Source organism: Nyctibius grandis, chromosome 1, assembly GCF_013368605.1.
Source record: "Nyctibius grandis isolate bNycGra1 chromosome 1, bNycGra1.pri, whole genome shotgun sequence".
NCBI classification, from domain to species: Eukaryota; Metazoa; Chordata; class Aves; order Nyctibiiformes; family Nyctibiidae; genus Nyctibius; species Nyctibius grandis.
Genome location: NC_090658.1, coordinates 1,390,074 through 1,409,931, shown reverse-complemented (window position 1 = coordinate 1,409,931; position 19,858 = coordinate 1,390,074). Strand labels below are relative to the sequence as shown.

Here is a 19,858-nt window from a genome sequence, read left to right as displayed (position 1 = left end):
TGAAATCTTAAGAGATCTTTAAAATAAAATTAGAGGTTTTGCTTGCCTTTGGGTTTTGGCATTACCTTAACAGTGCCAACTTTCCCTCTGCAATATACAAGGCTCAAAACCTTTCTTTAAAAAGAACTTCAGCTACGACATAATAGGTTTGTACCAAGCATTGGAGCTTTAAGAAAAAAAAATTAAGTATTGCCACAAAAGTCTTTAGTTAGCAATGCAGTCAATCAAGACAAGAGCACTGAGTCATTAGTGAATTAAATATTATTAGTGTCTAAAGACAGCCTTCACAAAAGACTTGCTGTCCTCTACAGAGTTAATCAACAAAAAACTAACCTGCCTTTCTAGATATTTTTAGACATTTTCTTTTATTCACCAACTAAAACACACCAGAAGTTATTTGCTAGAGCAATAGCCCTCTTTGTATATTTTCTTAAGTTATAGCCCTTTCTCCCAAAGGAATTTAATTTTTCACCTTTCTTGAAAAAAAATAATCTTTCCATCAAGATCCATATACTTTGAAAAAACCCTTATGAGGCTGGCTGTCTTGTTTTTAATATAACACTAGATTGCTTAAATTCCATCAAGGCAGAATCTGTCATCCAGTCACTCTGTCCCACTCAAGTGGTATAAATGTAGCCAAAACTTCAACTTAAACTGCCCCAAGAGGAACTTGTTTGCTGTCAAGCTGGAGTAGAGCCAGAACAACTGGGAGGGAAAAAGTGCTCATGGATTTCAATGCCTGCTGGCCTCAAGACAGCTGCTCTCCTTTCTGTTGGAGAGTGACAGAACTGGAGGACAGAAAAAAAATCATTTAGAAGTACTCGATTCTCCTGCCCATCTTACTCTTTCCTCTTTGAGCTGGTTATAGAACCAGAACTAACATTTAGAGTACTTTTGCCTTTTAAGTGAACTCATTGCCCTCACCAACTCCAAAGCTAAGAAAAAGCTCTTTTTGCTTACTCTGTCAACAATCCTGTACCCTTAGCAGAGGGCAGGCTCACAGGGTCCTGTTTGAAATACTGTCTACAAAGGTAATAATGCACAAGTTAATGTAAATGTGGTTAATTTTTTTTATATACTAATTATTTAAACATAAACGCTGGTTTTAAACAAAGGTAAGAGGCTTATGTTACTCCGCCATGGACTATCATTTTGTTTTAAATACGTAGCAACTTTTAAAAAATGCCAAGTTCACTGTGAAGACCAGGATGACTGTATAATAATGATATAAAGTACACATTATGCTTGCCTACAGCAGACTGAGGGGGAACATGCAGCACAGCCCTTCCCTTTTGTACTCCTGTATTTAGATATGACCTTGAGATTAATTCCAAAAGCTACTGGCATGTTACAGTGCTGATCCACTCTAAGAGCAGGGCTGCAGTTCGAGAGGAGAAAAGGGTTACCAGCCACAATGCTCCAAACAAGTGGCATCAACATTAACCTGAAATGGACTCTGTGTTCCACCCCCAGGCAAGCCCGTGTCACCTCTGTTCATGTCCATTTCACCGCTGCTGACTTTCACTTGTGGATTTGCCTAATCTTGTGACCAGCTGAACATGACGATTCTGGGTTGTATTTTAGGTGGTGTAGATCAGAGAACTTATTTCTACCTAAAGACAGCTGTTTAACATTAACACTTGCTACATACCAGATATACTTTATTGACATCAACACATTATTGAAACTGCTATAAATTCTCTGTCCTTTCCCACTTTGTCCTTTGAGGTTTTTTTCTAACAGCAACAATAAGCAACCGCCTACCGGGGAAACCACCACTGCAAACAAACACTTTGCTACCCTGGAACACTGACTCACATTAACCAAAGGGACTATGTATTTACTGCCTTCAGTGCTCTGGCATTTCTGTTCCTTTTTATCATTAAAAATATTGGTTAGACAGCACATATCACCTGGCAAAGAATAGGATATGCTATTTCTGTCAAGTCCCCCCTCTCTCAAAGCCTATGCCATGATTTTGAACAGGCGATGAAGCAGAGCGAGGCAAACGTGTCCCCTAACGAGTACAATGATGTAGTCAGGGAGATATGCACAGACAGACCCTCGCACCAATAGAGTCCCTCTAAAGACACCTGGGCTCCATGTTTGTACAGAAGCTATCCATTTCGAGATTAGTGTCGTAACTTTTGATAGCCACGTTGGCTGGAAAAACATTTGGAGCATTTTAGTAAGTTCTATTTTCAAACCACATGGTAACACAGACCTTTTATGCCTTCCTACAGGGAGTCACATTCCCAGTGACACGATCCCCTCGGGAGAAGACAAGTTTCCATGCAAGACTCCAACTAAAGCCATTAACTTCATTTTTTTACCTCCATTTGGAAGGACAGTTACAGCACAGTCAGGAAGAGGAGAGCCAATAGCACAGCATGGCTTCCTTAGAGGCACTGTAAAAGGCACCAGGCAGGTCTCTAGGGGGAAGGATTCTTCAGTGATCTCTGCACAGGTCACAGTGCTGTCCCATAAGTACCTATCCCCTCAACACGTTGCTTCATGCCCGGATCCCATATGTGCTCCATACTTTGCAATTTCCATTTGTCTCCAGCAGGCACACCTTACATGCCCGACAACGAGAAAACTTGAGATGATTTTTAAGTCTATTAGATCACTCCAACAATCAAGCAAAACATTTAGCGTTTCTCAGAATGTGCGGAGCTCAGTATTTAGGTTATCAGCCTTCTACATGTTTCTGGTTGGGAATAACAGGAACATCACTTAATATTAGCTAAAATAGTAAACCAGACGCTAAGTTGAATAGATCTTTGTTAGCTTAAATTCACTGAATAATTGTGACTAAACTCAGGCAAAAGATCAGCTTTCAGAAGATGAGAATAGCATACATTTTTAATAAAAGACTGCAGGTCTGTTTTTTTAAATGTTTATCTCTGGGTCTGCAAGTCCTGAGAAATCTGCTGTATGTACTCAAACAGCATGGCAGAGAGAAATCCTGCCTGCTGTTCTGGTCCTACACCAAAACCCTTTAAAAGGATAATGAAGACAGCATCACGTTTCATAAGAGATTTCCCAAAGGCCTGCTGAGCTGACCTTGTTTACAAGTACTCACTGAAATGATTAATTGCTCATACATTCCACTCCACACTGCTATGGCTCAGAATTTTCTGCCTATACTATCCATATGGCCATGAGCCAGAAAGAAAATTTCTATGTAATTATCCAATTAATTATTATTAATGCTAGCATTTAACAAAAAAAAGCCAGCTGGCATACATAACAATCACTTCACTTCTATTGTGCAAGAACTACAAAAGGCATTTGTTTTGTTATTAATAGCTATAAAATACAAAGTTGAACAGTGTTGTTTTGTTTTAAACTACAGGATCAGCAGGGCAAAGAGAATAGAGTGGTGAAGGACTGGGAGTCAGGAAACAACTTGAATTCAGAGTCTGCAACAAAATTCCTGTGCGACTGAGCCAACCAGTTCATCTCTGTGCTACAGGTTTCCATTTGTAAATTAATACTTTCTCATTCTCTGGTGTATTGCTTAATTTTACTATCTGTTCTTTGGTAGCAGGAATCTCTCATAACATGTTAATAAAGTAGAATGGGGCCCTGACCACAGCCCATAATTATTTTTTTTTGTGCTGTTTAACATCAGGGGGATTTTGAGATTAGAAAGATACAATTTCTTCTGAACCTAGCAGAAATGACTGCTCCAGCTGGCCCAGAGAAATCAGCTGATACAATAATGCAACAGTATAGCTTGAAACAGTGCAAATGCTGCTACTGGAAACTAGATTAAAGCATACTATACCCTGAAGTTTAGAGCAAGGTGTTATTCTTCAGTGCTCTATCGACATTAGCTAACCAATGCACAGAACCCCAACAACGTAAAGGGAAAAAACTTTGTTCTAATGATTAGTGTAGGACTGGATTATCAACAGTCTCACACCTTCCTCTCAACACCACAGATTTGCTGGATGAGACTGTACTGATGCTGTTCTGTGCCCCAGTTCCTCTATGTGGGAAAAATCCATATGTAGCTACTCAACAGAATTGTTTTCCATTTTAATTCACATTTGCGCCAGGAATTTAAGACAAGTTTTTACCAAAATTGGCCTCAGCCCTCATTCCAAATACACATAGTACCTTCATGGCTATCTATTTCTGCTCCTTTACAACAGCAAAAAGCAAATGTGAACTCTATCTGGCTTTTGAAGTTGCACTATATCACTACTGACACATTTATGACATCCCTTACTGCAATAACAGCATCAAACACCCCCTAGGCTAGGTAACAGTGGGTCCTGACAGCTGAACTTCCCACAGGACTGCTGATGTGTTGTGTGAACTGGACAATACAGAAATCCATTAGATCTGGATCTTCAGGGGATCCCAGCAGACATCCTGACATCCTTGGCACTTCAATCTAAACCCAAGCAGAGATGTATCTCATTTCGCTCACGCTAATACTCAGCACTTTTTCCCCTAATTGAGAGGATGTAGCAGCCAGAGGAAAGCTGAAAACACAAATACAACTGTGCTAACAGGGTTCATCACCAGGACAGCCAGCATTCAATCAGCTTTGCTCTCCCTAGCAGGTCTCGCACAACACGTTGCGGGGATTACTGCCGAGTGTTCGTGAGGGGAGCAGGATAATAATACAGCAATTCACGCTCTAACAAAAAGATCTGGAAAAGCATCCAAATGGACAGCAGTCATTTTGTGAGGCACCACGGGAGCTCTGTTTGCCTGAACTTTTGCAAAGCTGACCACATCCTAGCTATGACTTTTTTTAAGCATAAGTAGACATCACGAGTGACGTTTGTGATGAACAGCAGGGAACAGCAAACGTGTTTCCTATCACTGGAGCTCAATAATACTGCTCAAGCACAGTTTCCCAGCCAAGCAGGGCCCAGTACACGCAACAGCAAGTCTCAGCAGCACAAATAAAAATTCTATTTGTGTATATACTCCCAACCACAGATAGGTTACAGGTGTGATTCACTGGAAAACAAGCAGCTGACCAAAGAGTTCAGACAGGTTCATCTCCAAAAGGAACTGAATTTGCACTCCAACAAAGTGGTTTTCATCAGAATATGCTGCCAGTTTGCCTATGAGGCCACCGGGGAGCCTGAGCTTTCAAGTTTCACAGCCCCAAGATAGCTGTGCTATGCAGACTTGCTCAAGACCAATACTTCCACAATACTCCTGGCTCTGCAACAGCCTCTGTAGAGCTCCCTTAGGATCAGAGTCCTTACAACCTCCTGACTGACAAGGAAGATCTTTTCCAGGCTCCAGCTCCTGGATCCAGTCTGCAAAAGCAGGGCAGGTCAGGGAGATCAGACTGGCAGCAGCTGCTTTTCTCCACCCCTCCTAGAATACAGAGCCAAACCCTCTAATTTTCCTAAACTCTTAAAAATCTCCCCTGCAAAACAACAAGCCATCTAAATTTAAAGAAGATTAATTTAAACCTACACAGACAGGCAGTGAGGTATAGCTGTGCTGTCTGAAAAATTCCTAGTACTCACCTTAAAATCTAATTTCAAGGAATGGCTTATATGATAGAATGAGCAGGGCCAGAGGCTCAGGATTAGCATTTGTACAGCACAACAGGATTTCAGGTGAGCTCCTATGCAGTAAACCAAACCTGCCCAGATCCAAAAATATGACTTAAGTCTCATTAAATAATTGCTGGGAGATTTGTGAGCTGGAATAGGCTGGGTTTGTTGTTCCAGATGGTTTGTTTTCTAGTAAATATTAAAATTCTACAGCTTATAGAATCAACAAAGGGAAGGAAAACTATTTGCCCAGGACCCTCTCCCATTAGAATGGTCACTGGGAGTTCAAGGAATCTTTTTCCAAACATAACATCAGCTGCCCAGTTTAAAGCCTGCTTTTCTTTCATTAAGTTCTGAACACTTTCCAGACTGATTCTCTTTGTTCCTTTAGCAGCAGGGAAACAAGCAGGAAGAGCCCACAGCATCACCACACAGGAGCACAAGTCTGATCACCAGTGGAAAGCATTTAAGGTACACAAGCAGAGTATTCATTACAGATTAAAACAGCCAGCTGTTTCACCCCAACTACGGAAAAAACATCACAAAGAACACCAGCTTTGAAAAAGAAAGCTTCTAATTCAGTAACAAAGCGAATATAGTAAATCAGCTCAAGAGCAAAAGGATGTCAGACCAAACCCAGTGTCTTCTCCAAGTTTATTAAGTGATTCTCTGTAAAGAGAGCTCAGTATCCGCTTCAGACAGGCCATGTAAAACAGAAAGGCAAGGGTACAAAAAGTAATGTTAACTCTTCAGGATGGCTGGCAGCATCTAGCGTAGTTCAAGAGAAAAATCTCAGGGCATCACATTAAGCAAAAAAACACTGTATTTCCCTGGAGTGTAAAACAAGGGAGTGAAGGGAGGAGTTGGGGGAAAAAGAACAAGGTAAAAACGAGTTATATATTACATAATGAAGTTACCCAGCAATACATTTTTTCCTAGTGCTGCAATGAACTAACAGTGGCAGAGAGAGCAGCAGCAGCAATTTTGCCTTTTTTTTTTTTCCTGTTGACAAAGGGCATATCTTAAGTACAGAAGTGTGAAACACACTCATCTTCTATAAAAATACAGTAAATAAACTGAATACAGCTTGCCCATGAATCAAATCAGTACTACAGTAATTTGTGGAATATAACAGGTATCTCAGCAGCACAAAGAGGCTTCAAAGTTCTTTCCCCATAAGACAAACTTTAACCAGTTTCCTCTTCCTTTCTGGCTATCTGTGCAGCATGGCATAAGTAATAAAGATTTCAGTGAAAGTCCCACATTCACCTAGCTAATTAAGTGCTTAAATCCTACATAGATGATGCTTTTCCTAGTCAGCATTTTTGCCACCAGAATGTTGGTAAGATCAGTAGCAGCAAGATCATAGGACATGTGCATGATTACACTAGTGAATTCAGAACTAAATCAAACCCACCCACTCAACACAGGATTCATGGTTGACTATCTGCCCTCTTTGTATGCTGTCCATTTGGACTACAAAATCCTTGCATTCCTATGGAAAAGCTCTTGCATCTGGTACTATACACATGATTCCACACATTTGAAAAACATTCCCTCCTGATTTCTCACCAGAAGCAAGGGCTACTACTAGCTTAACCCGGAATCTGTTTGCCTAGTTCATAACACTTGCCCTAGGGACAGCAGCAGCATTTTTGTAGAGTTCTCTTCATCCTTACATTATGCAACCTTAATATCAGTTTGTGTTTATAATCCACAGGAGAAAGCAACATCAAATCTCTAGACCCAGAATTACACCCTTCATCCCTCTTGAGATAGAAAAGTGGTCAACAAGCTTGTTCCCTACTTATTGGACTATTAATCTTCACATATAACCAGCACACACAAAAGGAACCCCTTCAGCCATCAAGGGGGAAGATCAGAGAACAAAACAGACATTATAGCGCACTGTAGTGCAACTCATTTCTAGTCTGTCCCGACTTCTGAATGCTTGGCTTTACAAACTCAGTAATGATCTTTTAACATTGCTCTGCACATTTAATCTCCATTTTCAGGCCAGTTAGCAGAATTCTTTTCCTTCTCAGTAAGTTTCTGTAGGTTAGAACATCAAGTGGATACCCTTTATCAAATTATAAGTTTGTATAAACAGTGCTAGTTACCCTTTTAGCACACAGCAGGTTTGTTAATTCTTATGCCTTGCACTTTCCAGAAGGCAAAGATGCACTACGATATCCAGCTACAGTGTAAGTATCCCTGGCTATTTCTCAGTTCATGCTAATGTCAGTTAGTACCTACCTAGGGAGAAACATCAGAATTCACATGAAACCAAACCAATAATTTTCACACCAGAATTTATATCATACTTTTGGCATGGCTGCCTTGAAAAAAGTCACACCCATCCTACACAATCTTTGTGCCTCATCTGCTGAAACACATTAGCCTTAAGAAATACAGTTTAAAAAAACATTTCTAAATGCCCCAATTTATTTCAGTAGAAAAAACACTTCAAAATGAGGCCAAAGAAAATGTGTTGGAATAGGAAAAGGCAAAACAAAAATTACATTTCTGAAGTTGTTCTTTAAGAACCACATTAGTTGTTTTTTGTTTTCAGAACTTGTTTGAAACATCACATGCAAGCTGTGGGCAAGATGCCTATATATAAGCTCACTGGAGCTTATATACAACTGCATGTGTGTAAATCATGCACATGAATAAACTCAGTCTCACCTGCATCTGAGTCTTTTCTACATAATTATAACAAGCTTCTCAATTTCCTTCCCATTATGTTTATGCAATTTGATATAGGTGAACATATGCAAGCTCTACCATGTGCTAAGATGACTGGAAGCTACAGAGTATCATTGGTGAAGCACTAAGCTCAACCTAGAAAACCCTCCTGAGAAGCAAAGCTTGGGTTCACTGCCATGTAAAGTGTCCCACAGCTTTTGGCTGTTTCAACAGGGGTGAAGGAAGACTGTAACTTCAGAAGGCACAAACATTGTCTTGATCTTGACAGAGCAAGTCATATTTGATAGGACAAACATTTAGAACCTTACATCACAAGTACTAGTTTTATTTCTTACTGCAAAAACCCAGGCAGCTTTGTCAAACACAGCATCTAGAACAGGTTTCAAAAAACCTACACTAAGTCGATGCTTTTATTGATAATTACCAGTTTGTTGCCAAAGATCTATTTTTAACTGTATGCACACAGTTTTTCCCCTTGACATGTTGGAGTACAAAAGCATCCTTTACAAATACTAGTTTCAACTGAACTTTTACTCATTAGCATTTCTGTAAATGTTGTGCTGGAGCACTAAAGATATCTGGAACACTCTTTCTTCAGCACAAAAAGCCAGAATAGTGGCATTTAACTGTACCACATCCTACTGTATCAGTAATAAGAGAATACCTTCACATTGAAAATATCAAAGCATTACACATGGTCCCAGCAGAATGCATAAATGCTTAAAATGCTCAAATGAATAAAGCTTCCAGTAGAAATCACACATTTTACTGGCATTTGTATTTTGAAAACAGTCTCCCAGACAGCTCAACCAATCCTGCACAGAGTTGCTCTAGAATAGTTACTGTGGTTTAATTAAGAAGATTAATTTAGAGCCAAAGTAAGTTTGATTTTTCAGTGTGGATGTAAGAAAGGCATATCACTCTTCTAATTATGCAAGAAAATCTCTAAATTGAGTGTTCAGACAACAGTTCCACTTGCCTGTGTTTACAGTACGATCCAGCACAACATTGCAATCCTACCTGCTGTCAACTCAGAGATTTGAGAATTGAATGTTATCACAGACAGTCATCAGCTAAGCAAATGAAAGTCTGGAATTCTGTAGCAAATTAGGACTTCATGTACTAGCACCGCTAAAGGACTGTGAAGCATTAATGCAACATCCCTGTGGAACCATCATTTCCAAAAAGGCAAGCTACCAGAGAGACACAGTAAAAAAAGACAAGTTAAGCCCCTTGCCCAAGATCACACACTGAGTTTTCCAAGACAACGTGTAGACTGACACTTCTTATTCCAGAGGCCCAGTTCCAGAAGTTCAGTCCTGTTTAAACGTAGGCAAAACATCTGGTAGATGCTCTATAAACGTAAAAGGAAAGCAGCTTTGTGTCTTCTCTGTATCTAATTTTTAAACAATATTAATATGGTCACTAGCAATAAGAACAGGAGACCAGGTATGTATGAGAGGCCTGAAGCAACTTTGTTTTCCTTTACAGAGACCTGCAAACATGCAAAGTGTGGAACACCTTAAAATTTTAATGAACAAAAGGAGTCATATGGCTCCTAAAGCACACAGACATTTCTGGCAGCTTCAGAGGGAGCTGGAAGTAAGAAACACTCTTCACCAAATCAATTCAAGCATCAAATACCATAAGTTGTTGAGAGATGGACCCCTGCCCCTAACAAATGAAAACACCTCAACATACCTGTGTTTATGGTATGAGGCTAAACTAGAACATATATTTTAGAATAGCTGTGAGAACTAAACACTGCCCTAACTCATCAACCTTGTGTCAATGAGAACATGTGATGTTCAACAGTCGTCTTCGTTTTATTCTCAAAAGTGACTAAACTGCTTAGCATGCATCCTTCAAAAAACCCAATACTCAAAAGGTAAAGAAAAAAGCTCTAATAAGACAGTATCTAGTAAATCCTAATTAACTAATTGTACTATAAGCCTACACATAGCATAATTTGCTAAACTGCTTTTATCAAAGTATATTACTATGAACACTTCAGGGATCAGAAATGGAAGTAGACACTTTAAAAAGAATGCCAGTTCCACTGAGCTACTGCAAATTCACAGCGACTGTAAAAATTACTAGATAAAAAAATCTACAAGGTCACACCATACAGCTATCTTTATACCCCAGTAGAAGAAACAGGGGTGTGGAAAGCATCCTTTCTGCACTATTCCACATCCAGAAAGACATAACCATGGTTAAAAGCTTTAGCGGTTTACGGCATTTCAAAGTAAAGAACAGTGACAATCCAGCACTGTCTAAAGGACAGGACCTGTGCCAGGAGGCCACTTCTATTTCTGGCTCTGTCACTGGTGGGCTGTGTGACCTTCAGTGGAGAGCTACACCTCTCTTCCTTCAACCACTCTTGGTCCACAGGGAGAGAATTGCCTTTTGCTATGCCCCTACGGGACTAACAAGAGGGGGCCTCGCTATAGGGCAGTGGCACTGCTGTACAACATACAAATGGCAAGGGCAGAACAAAGGTAAGCCACCAGGCCTCCAGTTTTGTGGTGGAACCATGCAGCTTGCTTCTTCAGCTGAGCAGCATTAATATCTTATTGGTTTTAGTCTCAGAAGCCAGTAACAAAAAACTGCATCTTCTGACTTACCTGACACACTCCTTGCCTTTGTAAGCAGAGTACAGTTGCTACAATAAACTAGTTAATTTACCTAGTTTCGAACTGCTAAAACCTCCAAGAACAAGGTTTATTTCCATTCTTTCCCAGGTCATCATCAGTAACATTTAGTAAAATCAATTTACAGGGCCAGGCTCTGAGCCTGCATTAAGTTAAATAGTTCACAATTTAGCCTATCAATTTTAAGCAATAACCAAGTAATCATAGATAAGAAATTAGTACCTCCAACATTCAGTATGAAGACAGATGATCACATTTACCATTATACTAGCCACAAAGATGATAGTTTAACACAATTTAATTTTCCCATATAGGTTAGTTTTACCTTTAAACAAAAAAATAAAACCAAACCAAAGAACTTGAGCTTGTTATACTTGGACCCACACTGAACTATAAGAACTCCATCATATTTCTTGTCTTCTGACTGCTATTGAGTCACTGAAATACTGTAAATCACCTTCAGCAGTGATTAATGTAAAAACTGTACTTCATTACAATCAAATGAGAACACATCCTAACCCCTTTTTCACTATTTCACATTTTAGCAAAGTAAAAAAAAGCTTAAAGAATGTGATTTAATTTCTCTCGCCTTTCCTTCAAAAATATATCACTGTCAGCTTCCCCAGAACAGCACATCCAGGAAATATTTCAGCCATACTATTATGGCACACAGCCCCCTCACTGACAAGATACAAGGTAAACATTAAGTGCTCTGCATCAGAGCAGATGTATTTTTACAGAAAATGATAGAAAACAAGCATGGCAAAAAGTATTAGTCCTCACAATTTTATAAATGTTTTCTTTAACACTGAAGCACATAATGACCAGTGTTCTTTGTATGATCAACCTCAAATCTAGCAGCTGCAATTTTGTGTCTGTATGCTTTTCTAGACATGGGGGGTGCTAAAGTTCACCTTGGCCTACCCATTCCTTGATCAGATAAAAGATACAGTGGAATTTCAGCTGATGTGTTGGTTAAACATGGCTAGTAATTAAATCATTCCAGTAATACATTTTTATAACCTTTTAATAAATACAACCCTGAAAATGTATAGCTATGAATTTGGAGCCTATTTTGAGAACAAGTGCACTCATCTTTGAAATAACAGCAAGAGTTTCTCAAGCCACTTAATTTGTTTTCAAAGTAGTTCTATTAAGATGGTCTAAATGAGCTCCTTCTTGCTAAATTCACCCTACCACATTTGAGCATAAACTTGGTTTCAACCTCACCTTGGTATTTCACTTCTACAGCAATTAGCTCATCCCTCTGACATGCTCCTCTTCCACACCAACAGATTTCAGAATCTTCCTTCCATCTCTAGGACCAATCTCCCATAATGATTTTTTTCTATTACAGCACACCTTTGATTACTGTATCACGCTGCCTCTCTGCCCCCTAGACATAAAAGTATCTCTGGAAGTTCTGTACCTTTTCTGCTGGTCTGATGTTACTCATCACTTCTTGAATCCACCGATTCCCAGTCTGCAATCACATTATTCTACAGATCAGCTGTTGCTAAACGCAAATTGACTTCCATATTCTCTCCCTAATCCATCATATTTCCAGCCTCTTTGAACTTTTCACTCAACTGCCTTTGTCTTCTTTTCAATAGCAGACTTCTGGGTATATCACAGATGTCTCAAATACATCTAAAAACCTAAATCACTCCCTTGTCTGTCCAAGTGTCCCCTGAAGACTCATTTCTACCATTATGCCTAGGTTCACGTGCAAAGAAGTGTTACAGTTTCTTGTCCTAAAGAACATTTAGACTGAGTTGAAAATGTAAAAAAATATCCTTCTAAAATGGAGGAAAAAAAAAAATCTCAAAATACAGACTAAAATCTGTTCATTTTATATCTCAGCATAAACTTGGTATTAAGATCCAGAATTTTGCTCAAGGAACCCAGTCATAGCCTAAATATGGTGGGGTTTTTTTTTTTTACTATCATTTAGTTCCATTTTGTTCTAGCAGGGCTATTCTCTGAAAACAAAAAGTTATATTGAAGAAAAAAGTATTTATTCAATGCCAGTTGGTACAGACAGGAATCCTGGATATACCTGACTAATGAAACAAACAGAATGACAGTTGCAATATTAGCTAATCTAGAGTTCCCTTCTCCCTTTTAATGCAGTAGAAGTCTAGATTTTTCTATGCAGATATACACTGAAGTAATTTTCAAGTCTTGTGTCATTTATATATTTAATATTAATTTTTCTTAACTGACATCAATATTAAAAATTAAGCCATTCAAATTAAATTTGCATTAATTTACTAATTAAAAACTATTTCCAAGACAAGCCATCTATCTTTAATATCATGCCTTTCTACACAGACAGGAAGAATACTTACTATGCTGTTATATACTACTGGTATCTAAAAACATGTCCTCAGATTTTACATTTTAAAGTGTCAGCCTGATTTGAAATCTTTGATTTTTGGAATAAATTCTGAACTTGGCAATCTACAAGAGTCTTATCTTCCTCTTTAATGGATAACTAAGTAATATGTCATCATTCAAAGTTCAAAAAATTCTCATAGGAAAGTGATTTCTAGCCTGTCAATGCAAGTTGCTACGGCAACCACCACAATGACTACAAAGGCTCCAACCTTATTTGATGAATAAAATGGAAAAAATATCACAAGATACTATAATGAAAAACCCAGTTCTGTAAGTCTTCCTGAAAAAAGAAACCAAAGGACTACCTCTTCTACTCCATTTAATGATATCTGGGCTGACAAAAAAGCCTCTAGTTTACCATAAATCCTTAAGTCATTGTTTCAGAAGTGCTGCACCTCCTGCTTCTCTTGTGGCTTCTGTATTCTTTGGCTTACAGACAGGTAAAGACTGAAAATAAGCTTTTAGTGGTGGGTGTTATCTATGTGGAGCAGTAGCAGCAAACAGACAGGACTATAAAATACAGCAGGGAAAAAGGTAGTGAAGAAAAAGATGGATTCTACCATAAGTCTAAAAACAGAGTCACTTCAAATGAAACATGTATGAAAGTATCTACAGAGCAAACGGCTCCATCTAGAGGTTAAAAAGCAAGGGATGTTAAAGCAAGCTTACAGATAAAAGGTTCTCAAGACTTCTTAAAAATACCCTCTAAAATGGTCTGCAAGATCTCCCAGTTAAAATAAAAAAAAAAAGGGCTTCAAAAATACATTTTCACATAAAAGTCACCTGATCGTTGAGAATCTGAAAGTTTTTCAGTAAAAACAAACTGAAGACAAATCTTGAAATGAAAATATCTAAAATCAAAACCTGCTCATTCATACCTTCAGTTTCCCCCGTTTCAGGGAAATTCACACTGAAATCCCAGCCTCAGAGAAGTCAGTAGACTTTGCCAGTTCTCTGTGTGATCAAGATTTCACCACCACAGAATGTACGTCAAAGAAGTCAGCCTTCCAATACCACTTCAACAAAAATTTATACCCATGTTCAGCACTAAGTGAATGGTCCCATCAGGAATGAAACTTCTTGTATATGCAATGTTTTTCAGGCCCCAATCCTCCATACTTACTCATAGTTGTCCACTTATTTCTGCAAGAGAATGCCCCTGCTAAACTGTTACATGCTCCAGAGCAAACTCTGCTTTGCATGTCATCTAATTCATCATAATCATATTTGATGTCTGCAGGGAAACAATTACTGCCACATTTTAGGACAAAATCCAGGCTTCACACTGCTTAAGAAGCTACACCAGGCTCAGGTAAAAGGCCAGTTCTTTCCTCTGGCAGGATGTGAAGGAACCAAACCTGCAACCCACTGCCTGCATTAGCACTCTTCCTGCACCTCATCCCTCAGTTCTAACACAATAAAGTCGTATTTGACTACCCAAGACTGCTTTAAATCTTATTTTCTCCACTTTATACTCATTCAGATCACTCTCCATCTAAACTCTACACATACTTTACAATAATGCTTAAAATAGATCACCAGGACTGACCTCCTAATTCCTTCCAGATTATATATTACCTTGCAGACTGCATTAAAAAAAAAAATCACATAAAAGCATTGTTTCTTGAGCCTGCACTGGATGCTTCCTAGCTGTGCCTCACAATACAAGTAGTGACACAAAATAGAATAAAAAGGGTCAGAAAATCAGGACTGTTGCTGGAAAACCGTTGGGTTAGAGGTCTCCCACATTACTGCTCCAGAACAAAGGCAGCTTTGTTATTCACTCTGTGCTTCTGGTAATGCTGAACTGCCTCATGGTGTTTTTCCCACATTTTTTACACTTTCCCTCTCTATCTTCCTCTCAAACCCTTATCCCTCTTTTCCATCCTCCCATCTTGCTTTTTATATTTACCTGTTCTATGCACTTCCTTATGGCATCCCTACTCTCTTTTTAGTCTGTTCTTGATTCTATTTAGCATCATGAAACCATAAACATTGTTTACGACAGACCAAAACATCCCCTCCACCTCCCCCTTAAAAACACTAACATTAACAAGCCAGAACCAGTAAAACTGACAAATCATTTTATTACCATTAATACATGATTTTTAAAAGTCCAAGCGCTGCACCTCTGAAAAATAGGCTATTTTGTGCCTAAACTTTCATTTTGAAACTTATGCAAGTGTGAAAATACCTGTCCAAAAGATACTGCACAAACAATTCCTGTAAGATTTCTACAAGGTAACACATTGTTCCAGTATTTGAAATAGCACTCACCAGGAACCTTTCTTGAAATATCTTACAATATTGATTCATGTACTGTATTTCTCTGAAGTGTGTTCAATTTCTTCAAACATAGAGGTCTCCAAATTTTTAAGAAGCATCATACACACACAGTCTCTTAAGTTATGAATATGTAGCAAATACAAACCAGAGCTTACATAGGAAGTTTCTGCCAGAATTTCCTCCTGATTCTTTATCACAGTTTGCATACAAATGTATGCTTAGGATTACTGGTTTATATTAATTTGCCATAGCAGAAGCAAGCCTCATTTTGTTTTTAATTAATGTAGCATTTTAAATAACCCTGGAATCTAGAACATAGTAGTATGATTTCCTAGGAAGCGTGACTGAGCATTACAAAAAATGCTGTAAGCTCTGGAAAAAACTTCAGAAACACAAACCTATTTTGACCTTATATTAACATGTATTAGCAGAGAGAAAGAAGGGCCTTTCAAAGTAGCTGTTCCTATACAACAGCTCCCTTTTCACATGCAAGTTCACCAATGTAATGCCAAAAATAAACTCACTACCTTTTCAATATATCAGATCCCACAGAGGGAGCAAAGAAACATGAACTGTTTCTCCTTCAGCATTCTGCTCTAGGATCTCTGATTTAATAATCCGTATCTCAATGCATACTTCAAGATTGTACTTCAACTTCAGCACTGTAACATTATTCCCACATCAGGGGAAAACATTGATTTCCAGCATGAAATGAAGCAGTGACAATTCAAAACAACTTTTTATTTGCTCTGAATATCAAACAATGTTCAGCAAAAGCTTCAAAATAATCCATGGATGATGCTCGTACTCAGCCATTAAGATATTCCTGTCAGCTCCAAAGTTGCAGCAGGAGCTAAGCTTTCCTTTCACTTAAATCTGCTTAATTAGAATAAATTAACTGACTAGACATTTTTACATTAAGAAGTACTCCAACAAATAGAAACCAAATCCTGATTCCTCACATGTTCATTCAGTGTTCAAAATTAACTAGAGAGATGGCACCAAGACACTAAGTTTACAAAATATTTAGATCAGGCTATTAACAAAGGTCTTCCAGAAAATATAAATCTGACTTAGGAAGCAAAGAACTGATGTTTCCCTGGCTTTGTAAATGTTTTGCAGCCCTAGATAAGCAACAAAATGTTAAACTCAAGACCAAATAAAATAATTATTACAAATACTTCTGTCACATTAGATAATCATACATAAATCTCTACCAGAAAGCGTAACACTTCTACAAAAACCCAACTTAATTTTTATCCAAGTTCAGTTTTGAAGCAATTTCTGTGTCAGAAAGTGCTGGCAGAACTTGCACTAATAATTGCCCATCCATAACAAAGCTTACAAAGGAAAGTTTTACCATCACTCAATTCTTTGTTGAGAGAACAAACCACTAAAGGATTTTTAAAAACTCCCAACAATCTCTCTATATATACTTGCAAAAAATGATAGTTGGAAGCAACTGAATTGGGCTTTGTTTTTCCAGGCATCACTTCCTCAGAGCAATAGCTTTAAGCTTTTGGAAATTGGCAATTTAATAAAGAAAATCATTACCCATTCTTTTAAAGACACCAAAATATTTCAAACTTTATTTCCAGATGGTAGAGACTACAGGCTTTTGCTGAAACATGTATTAGGTTTTTTTATATCGGGAGAAAAATCATATTTAAAGCCAGTTTCCTTTAAATTGATTCAAGTACAGCCTGAGCAAGCATTTCAAGAAGTTCTTCAGTCTGCTTCTTAACAGAGATGTTTTGAAGAATTAAAAACCAGATCTGTGCTCACCTGCATGAATAAAGGCTTTGTCTTCATTTCACAAGAAAAGAGTACGTTAGAGAAATACACTGACAAACTGTGACACTAGAAATTAAAACTGGCTGATGCTACACACTCTTTTTAAAGCTTAAAGACTTTTTTACAGCTTAAAAAAAGAATGCATCTCCTCAACTCCTCAAAACTAAAACTGATTGTTGAAATCACTGTTACATTACTGACATATGAATCTACTTGTCACTTTGTATTAAAAATGTTTCTGTAAATTACTTTAGTAAGACTAAAAGAAATACTTACATTGCATTTACTTTATCTTCTGGGCCCTGAACTTGGCCCGTTACAGTTCCTTGACGGGTATTTTTAACCCAGCCAACCACTCCTAATTTCCTAGCTTGCTCTTCCGTGTACTGATTTGAAAAATAATGAAAGAGGACAATCAGTGTCAGCACATACACCACATGTACTCCACTTAAAATCCCACTTTCATTTTCACAGCTTTAAGAACTACACTTCAGAAAAAAAAATCCATGGATGATGCTCATACTCAGCCATTAAGATATTCCTGTCAGCTCTGAAGTTGCAGCAGGAGCAGCCAACTTTTGAACAAGAATGAGATTTTACACATACATAATAAATGCATTAGTTGATTCCCACTTCCATTTTCACAGCTTTTAATACTTTTCTTAAAAAAAAACCCTATACATATGATGGCTCCCCCCAAGACATTATACTGCTCACAATAAAATTCATCTTCCTCTTTGCTTTATCATATGTACCTGCACAGAAACCTTCTGCTGGCATGAGGCTTTTTTTCATTCACAGGGAGGCCAAAGACTAGCTCCCCTTATTTTAGGAATTTTTAACAGTTTTGATCACAAAGGACTCTACTAATCCCACACCACTCCCTCGTACCTACTCTATTCCTTTCTATAGCTCCTATCACTGCTCATTTGCCTCTTCAACAATCAGTGTCCACACTCATTAAATTTGCTACATGTACCAACTTCATAGTTCCTTCCCTTCAGTTTCATTTTAAATCCTTTCCACCTGACTTTTCCCCTTCAAATTCTATCCCCAGCTGCTTCATTACTGCTAACAAATAGCAGCAAAGGTCATAATCTAATTATATTAGTTCTCTAATATTTTTGCAATACCACAACAAATTATGGTTTCCCAGCTATTCACCAGTGATGAAATCAGGAACTTCCAAGTACCCTGGTTTTTAACTTCTTTTAAACTTTCTCATTTTTTGTCTTTCATGTAGATATAAATTATATGCATGGTTTTCATAATTTGCCTCTGAACAGTGAAATGGTAGGGAACAGAAAGCCTGTTTTGCAGAAATCCATCAAATTTTTGTTCCATGTAGGACAATAAAAACACTGTTGGCCAATACACAGTACTTCATTAAGATACCACCTCTGTTTTGCTTCTTGCACATGTAGTAAAGAGGTATAAGACCACATGGCCTATGTTTTTATCTTGTATTACAGAACATGAACACACTGATGGCTCTAACAATAAGATCCGAGAGTTTTCAATACATTTTGATAGGAAACAGCCACCAAACATTTTAGAGTGTGTGCCATAATACCCAAAACAGTACACAGATACTAAATGTGCACACTGCATTATCAGTCTCTAGACACTTACTCTAATGCCAACAGCCAAACTTCAAGGTCAGTACAACTACATTCCAAAAGGCAAAACAAATTTTGGGGTAATTTAGCCAATAAAAAGGTGGTGCTAACTATGAAGAGTATTTTTCCAAGACAATTATGAGCAGCTTGTCCATACTAACCTGTCCAAAAGCATGGGACTGTAGCTGACAACGTGTTTCTCAATACTGCTTATTGGCTCAGGATTGTGTCGTGTGTGTTCCCAGGGCTCCAGGTCAGCTCAAACCAAGGCAGAGCAAGCTTGCACCTGCCCACCACAAAATGCATGGACATACACTTTCCACTTGATAGAAAAATTAAATTCAAGACATACTGTATTGTAATCCTCTATCCATTTCTATTTTGCACTATTTAACAAGACATAAAAGCTATGCATAAAAACTTTTAGGCCTAATATTAAGCATGGCCCACTCTTTTCAGACAAAAAACCTGTTCTTTTGTTTCTTGAGTTTCTGTGAAATGCAAAACTACCTGATGCACATTCAGAGCTGGTGGAAGTGTTTGGCTTGGATATGAGCCACAGACTGCACATGTGTAGCATTGTTACAAGGAAACACAATAAGCTTCTTTAAATTCTGGTACTATAACTGCCATTAAAAAAATTAAACTGGAACACATTGTTTCAGAAGCCAATATCAAGATCTTCATATTTAACCTAACAATTAAAACGTTATAATGCTCTTGCAGCTATTTATCACAAGTAATCCAAACTCAATCTTTATATACTATACAAACAAGCAACACATTAGTAAGCTTTTAAAAATCCATTTTAATATAACAGTAATATAAACCAAATATTTTTTCCTTTTAAATCCAC

At 38.0% G+C, this 19,858-nt stretch overlaps 1 protein-coding gene across 4 annotated transcripts in view; it reads right to left on the bottom strand.

Moving 5' to 3' along the window:
• The window catches only part of ACYP2 (acylphosphatase 2), a 43,288-nt gene that overhangs the window by 22,453 nt on the left and 977 nt on the right, over positions 1-19,858 (bottom strand). For all 4 annotated transcript variants that reach the window (XR_011048247.1, XM_068401783.1, XM_068401673.1 and 1 more), the window contains exon 3: positions 17,660-17,769. Coding sequence is in view for 3 of the 4 variants with exons in the window: in XM_068401783.1 (XP_068257884.1) it covers positions 17,660-17,769 (110 nt within the window). In the remaining variant the exon portion in view is untranslated. The remainder of the gene's footprint in view (positions 1-17,659; positions 17,770-19,858) is intronic.